Consider the following 6,910-nt stretch of genomic DNA (forward strand, 5'->3'; position numbering starts at 1 on the left):
ATTTTATTTCTACAGTGAGAGAAAACATGTTTTGATCCCCTGCTGATTTTGTACATTTGCCCATTGAAAAAGAAATTATCAGTCTATAATTTTCATGGTAGGTTTATTTGAACAGGGAGAGAAAAAAATATCCACAAAAACGCAGGTCAGAAATGTTATATAATCACAGGATTGTATATTATATGCAGAATATATATTCTAAATAGGATTATGCAAAATTATAACTTTTTAGCAACGGAATTTTGCTTGAGCTATCATTAAGGGCTAAATTGGACCCTGTTAACTGAAATGTGGTTGACCCCTATGCCACTCTGTGGTGACTGCTCTGCAAAGAACCCAGGATACAACACCAGAAGAGCTGCAAGTCTTTCTGTGAAACAGAAAATGTCATACTTCCTTCTCTTATATTTCAAGGTCCATTCTAAGTAGGTCAATCCAGCATCACTTTGATTGACTTTTTTACTTTGTTCCTCTACTGTGTAAATAATGTAATTAAAGTTCTGTACATCTAAGTAGAAAGAGCTTTACATTTGTTCAGAATGTGTTTATTCAGGATTACTCTGTTCCTGTGGCTGTGGCGTCTAAGTAGAACATCTGAAGGTAAGAGTAACGTAGACTAGAATTTGCTGTTCTTTATCCTTTAGATTACAATTTTAGTTTTTAGATGAATATTCCATAGATCATAAAGCAATTGATTGGAGTTTTAGGACTTAAGTAAAGCAGCACAACAAAAACAGTTCTACCCAGTGTGTTTTTCAACTCTTTTCATTTCAGAAGCAAAGCCAGGGTAACCTACTAATCTGTAGCTCAAACAGTAGAGAAATTTTGTTTTTGTGACTAATTTCTAACAAGAGCAGTCAGATTCTCTCTGCAAAAATTGGTCAAAAAGGCCTCACTATTTACATTTTCTCTGGATGGTTGTGTCTACAAAATGATGTAACTGTAAATGTTAGTCACAAGATCCCCTGTCCAGATGGTTTCCTGTGTGAATAAGGTTATCATCTTTTGCTCTGCTAGAATTAATTGTTTGTGTGCTCCAATAATGAAGCATGATCTTGTAGCTTTGGTGAAGCAATTATTTGTTTATTTAATAAAAAAGAGTGACCTGAAAGATGTTAGGTCATGTTGGCTGATTTCTCTCCTCAACAAAGATCAAATGATATCAGCAATGACTTCAGCATGCGTAATACTTTGGAAACTAATCAGCGTGAACCAGATAGCTTTGTCCCAAACAGGAACTTATATTCCATTTTGGGTCTCTTTTCAACTTAATGTACTCTCGGAGTTAGACTGATGTTATTTCTTGATTCTCTTTAGGTTTTGATCAAGTACAATTGCCCTACCTATTTGCGGTTCTACTGTCCCTATATGCGATACTTGTCCACTCACAAAATGTAATTGTGCATCAAAAGGGTGATTAATAGAAAGAGCCATGTTACAACAAACAAAAATGCAAAGACATTAGTTAGTTGCAATTAGGATCTCCAGTTGTAGTCTGAATTGAATCAACTCCTTGATGTTTCACCCACTTCTCACAATCATCTCCCAGCTTGGCAAAATTAAGAACAAACTATCATATTTGCTGGACCGCGGAACTGGCCCAGAACAGCGAATGTCACTGAGTGAGTGAGTGGCTGGCTGGCTGATTGACTACCCCTTGATAAATAGCATAGTGGTTAGAGAAGCAGACCTGCAAACTATAGGTCCTGTGTTCCTCACAGGTGAATTGAAGTATGAGTTATTCCGTATAGATGAAAACTTTGCTTGCTAAAACCTTCAATATCTACATTATAGTAAGCCTGAAATAAAACGGTTTACGGTTATATTGCGACTGTTTCTGGCATGGAAAAGTTAATCTCCAGTCTCGCTAGCAATTACTCAATTCTTATGATTATTCCTAGGAAGTTAGTAGATACTAGTAAGCTTATTATTAGCTAATAAGCTGTTAAAACGGCCAGTGGCAAAAGCATTGGTTGAGGTAAACGTAATAAAAAACGTTAGTCAGTTTAACACAATCCTCAATGGAGTCTAGCGACTGCTGAAACGTGTAACGCTGTGGTGTAGTGGTTAAAGACAATACCTCTCATGTGGAAGTCCTGGGTTCGAACCTAATGAGGGTAACAACATTTATTAATTATTTCTGGTAGATTCCACGATTCTCTCGTCTTTTCACTTGATGAAAAAGTTAGTTATCGTCACCTTTATTGATAGTTATTGTATCAATGTCATTCACGAATGAAAGAAAAAAGTATGTTTTTTTGCCATGAAAGAAAAAAATACGTTCTTATGTCATGAAATAAAATAGCTTTGGCAGACTCGCTAGCTAAAATCTTATGACTACTCCAGTAAATTAGTAGATACTGGTGAAGCTCATTACTGGCTAATATGCTTTTAAAATGGCCAGTTGCAAATGGCATACATAGCCGCTATTTGTGGTGGAGGTAAACTTAGTTTAACTGTAAGAATGTCATTCACGAATGACCAATTAACTACTAAAAAGGCCAGTGGCAAAAGACGATTTGTTCAGGATAGACACAAGAAGCTATACTGACACCTAGCAGATGTCCAGCTCTGTGGGGTAGTGGTTAATGACACAGCCTATCATGTGGGTGCCCTGGGTTTGAATCTCGGGACTGTAACACCTTTAATTTCGGGCTGAACTAGGCTTGCCTGGTTTCTTGTTAATTACAACATAGGAAGAAGCATAGAGAGACAACATATATACAGAATCACGTTATCTAGGGAAGATACTCAAGTGAGGGAGCCTTCTGTCACAGTGTTGTAGGGAGTGGAGACAGACACAGGAAATGTGGTACGGGTTTCTATACCCAACTCAAAGCACGTCAAAAAACTGACTGGGCAAGGCCTAAGTAAAGGGAGGTGAAAAGCCTCCAAAACAGAACACGCGGACTAAGCTGGAACGATACAATACACACACGTATAGACTAATCGTACTCACTGCACAGTGGCATGGAAATAATAACCAACACGGCACTGGGGAAACAGGGCCATTTATATAGGCATAATAATCAGTTAGAATGGGAAACATTCTAGAAGGCTGGTGACGTAGACCTCTGGAGCCGGTGCAACGGGGGAGCCCTGACACCTTCTTTTCTTCCTAGAATACCGTTACAATACAGATCTGTCTTTGTGTCAGTGAGTCTTGGTTTTGGGCCACAATCCAATACAAATATAATGTTCCATCCTTGGTGAAGTAAAAGTGCACTAGCTCTGGAGAAATATAATTGGTTCCAAAAATGTGGCACTGCATTTCCAACTTCATTTATCCATAAGACGTCAACTTTACCTTGTTATTTCATATGAACGCTGAAAGAAATGTTTGCCAATTCACTCACAATTCGTTTTCCTTCTTACTCACAGAGACCCAACTGAAAACATTGACAACTGGAGAAGCACATGTCATTCAGTTCTGCCCCAATCATACATTGAATGACATAATGTTCGTTATATGTAAAATAAGTGGGGGGCAGAAGTGTCAGGTATCATTACGGTTTGACCAAAATTATACAGATAGCAACTGTGACTCCAGGGTCACACTACAGACAGAGAAAGGTGAAGTGTTTCTACACATCAGCAACATACAACCATCTGATGAAGGGAACTACACCTGTGAATGTTCATATAATGGAGGAAGAGATGTTTTATATCTTAATATTTCTGTCAATGGTAAGTGTTTGACTTCCATGTCAGTGTAATAAGTTCCAAATAACCTTTAATACTTATTTGGCCTGATATTTATTACCAGAGTGGGAAAAGAGGTAAACAACACAACTGGTAAGATAATACATTGTCCCTGTTTCACAGCATCACAGGTGGTTGAGGAAACAGGCACTTCCGGAACTCTCTTTTCTATAATGATAATTGGCTTCACTGCAATTGTAGTTGTAATTTTCCTCACTGGCATCATCATGAAGACAGTTAAATTCAGGTAGGCAATGTTGTAAATATGACTGACAAGGCATTTAGACAGCACACACAAATCTGTGAGCCGGCTGAGACCATATGAAATAGCCAAGAATATGATGTCTGATGGTGGCGAAGAGCAGGTTTAGTATGCTTCTATTGTAATGAATGGAAACACAAACTCTGTATCAGAATAATTTTACAAACAACACAAAGGCCACTGTAACATTTTTGATTCCTATTTAATTAGACCAACACACTCTCAGTAATGTTATTACATTTGACCCTTGCGCACGCAGACACACTCATGTATCGTTAAAGCTTTTGGGATTTACCTATCTCCCAGTTTCTGATTGGATGGTTGACCAGAGTTATATACAGTATGTTGTTTCGGGTTGAAGATGCATGAATCTTAAATATCCTGTGGTGGCCATGTGAGCTTCCATTAACATTACATGGGGAGATTTTAAGCAAGTACACAAGCACTGTCACATAAGATTTTGAGAAGTTTTGTCATTTAGCTGTGGATTGATTATAGATAGGTTCCAGAGGGTTTCAGGATATGGGCAGGGACTCTGTGGACTTAGCTTCAAGTGCGCGCTGGTTCTATCATTAGGGTGCCAACAAACAAACAAATATTGAACTCCAGAAAGCATGTTACGCAATCTAAATAATATAGTTTAACATAATAAAGTAAAACTAAATTAATTAAATCTTATACTCTTTTGCACAGCAGGAGAACACAGCAAGACGTGAGTGACACCTTCAAAACGAAGATGGACACTATATTCTTTGTAATGCAACTGCAGTCTTCACCCTTTTAAGATTTCATATGGAATTTGACTTTTAAAGAAATACCATTTAAAACAATAAATGTGGTTTATGTACTTGCAGGAGGAGGGTCAACTTTACACCGTTGGAGTTTACGCAGCTCTACCATTGCCACATCCTCACCACTGACACTGACAGCATGGACCAATGCCCTGGACTAACCTGCCCTGGACATACATCTCCAGCCATACATTACATTAAGATAATCAAAGCAATTCATGGCTACTCATGCTCTTAAAACATTTGGTCCTCGACAGCACCCTCTCTTGGATCAGCATCAGTCCAACACCCAGGGAGAACCATCTGGCCTGGGGCTGTAAAAGGGGGTCCTTAAACACAGCCTGGATTTCACCCCTTGACGAGGAACACATGTTCTCAATCAGCCCTCTTCTGGGGAGGATAAATGGCCCCAAAAGAACTCTGGGAAGCGGTGGAAGAAGCTGAAAGAAAATATTGCATGTTTTATGTTAATCTATCGTTTCCTCTGCCAGTTTATGTTAATAAATGTCCTACTGGGCCCAGAAATCTGACACTTGTGTCTGTTTCCTGTCCCTCTCAAATGACAATGCAAGCATATACAAATATTTTTTGCTTGCTTAACAGCAGATCACAGCAATAAGGGTCAACCAACAATTTCAGCTATCTCGTCACCTCAATGCCAATGATGAATGACATACAAGGATGTTTCAAGATGGAACACAAATAAGGTCAACTGACCATATATGAAATAAGTACAATATGTGACTCGATAAGGTTGTCATAGGTCGCTAGTATCTAATAACTGCACCGTTGAGTCTTTTCACTTCCTGTCCTGTCAAGAAAGCAGCAGGACAAAAAGCAGCACACAAACACTACCACTTACACCACACAGTTGTTAGAATACATTGGCAGGCCAAGCTTTAAACATGTTCTATAGAATTTGGGAACGTTGTAAAGCATTTCCGCAGCTCCATGTGTTATATTTACAGTATAACAAATAATGTAAAATAACCGGACAGAGCCCTACAGCACCTTAGAAAGGAAAATCAATGAGCTTTACTGAACTCTTCAACAGTCGCATCCTAACTCCTGACCTTCTGCTGTCATTAACCAATGACAACATATTATCAGTACACCAATGGCATCAACATAGCACCAATGACAACATAGCATCAGGTTGTTATATCATGAAGGGTCAAATGATTTTCCCTGCCAGCTCTACATCATTATGTAGCAACACAGTACTGCTTATCCTGCCTATGATGCTTAACGTTTCCAGCTGATACACTTTGACATAAATCTCCATTCATTACTTCATGACACCTGTAGTCAACTGTCTCCTGTATAAATCCTTATACCTCCACATTGTTTATGCTATGTATTGTAAAACCACTGACAATGGACATATTAAGTGATCCCGTGCATTATCACCAGGGGTCAGTGTTTAGCATTGTATTGTGTTTGTGTTGTTCTAGTTGTTTTAGGGCTGGTTTATACTGTATGGCTGAAATGTTGTATCACAGTATTTTTCATATTTTTGGCAGTATATATAACAGTATTTGATAGTATTTATTTTGTTCATAGCTTCAAATAAGAGCTTAGGCTTATAAACATTGTACCATAGTTCTTAACTCCTGGTACAAAACAGACAGTTATATTGTTTTCAAAGGTTATGGGCAAGAAAACCAAGCACATCTACTCTATTTGGCTTCTGTGCCACTCTGTGGCATCACCACATTGCCACAAGCCTTGAATGTCCTTCCTGAAGATACAATCATTGCAGGAATTCGCAGGTATTTCTTGGCCAGTGTGGTGACCCTTGGAAAGTTCCCTTCATGGACTCTCCACCACTACAGGGGATCTACCTCACTGTCAGCAACAACAGTCAGCAGGTAGATTAGATTCAACTTTAGTACTGTACAAGTACAGTACACCAAAATGTAGTTAGCATCTAACCAGAGGTTTAGAAGTAAATATATATGTTACAAGCGGAAATGTAAATGTATTACATTTACCTTTGGTAACCACACAAATGTGGTGTGGTTACCAAGGGAATTCTTAATGTGCAACAAAGGCAAGTTGAAGGTGCAAGGTGGCATCTGCAACTGAAATGCAGGGATAGCAGCAATGAGGTTCCCAAGGTAGACTCGTACCTGTAACAACTGAAACGTCCTTA

General features: G+C 38.7%; 1 protein-coding gene across 2 annotated transcripts; it reads left to right on the forward strand.

The window, feature by feature from the left end:
- Positions 1 to 450: 450 nt before the first annotated feature.
- On the forward strand, positions 451 to 5,230 carry LOC114830062. Of its 2 annotated transcripts, none has more exons than XM_029116805.2 (5): positions 451 to 600; positions 3,382 to 3,687; positions 3,826 to 3,949; positions 4,658 to 4,718; positions 4,819 to 5,230. In XM_029116805.2, the coding sequence occupies exons 1-5, from the start codon at positions 540 to 542 to the stop codon at positions 4,882 to 4,884; spliced, it is 618 nt and encodes a 205-aa protein (XP_028972638.2). In that variant the 5' UTR covers positions 451 to 539; the 3' UTR covers positions 4,885 to 5,230. The 2 variants fall into 2 exon arrangements, with proteins under 2 accessions (XP_028972638.2, XP_028972639.2); XM_029116806.2 differs by having other exon boundaries at positions 4,661 to 4,718.
- The last annotated feature ends 1,680 nt before the right edge of the window (positions 5,231 to 6,910 follow it).

This window comes from Esox lucius, chromosome 22 (assembly GCF_011004845.1).
Source record: "Esox lucius isolate fEsoLuc1 chromosome 22, fEsoLuc1.pri, whole genome shotgun sequence".
NCBI lineage: Eukaryota > Metazoa > Chordata > Actinopteri > Esociformes > Esocidae > Esox > Esox lucius.

Bases quoted from the DNA above. Each gene is read 5' to 3' on its own strand.
- LOC114830062 (XM_029116805.2), top strand. From the start codon at position 540: ATGTGTTTATTCAGGATTACTCTGTTCCTGTGGCTGTGGCGTCTAAGT. The intron at 601-3,381 runs GTAAGAGTAACG...TCTTACTCACAG, and splicing joins TCTAAGTAGAACATCTGAAG to AGACCCAACTGAAAACATTG. The intron at 4,719-4,818 runs GTAATGCAACTG...ATGTACTTGCAG, and splicing joins AGATGGACACTATATTCTTT to GAGGAGGGTCAACTTTACAC.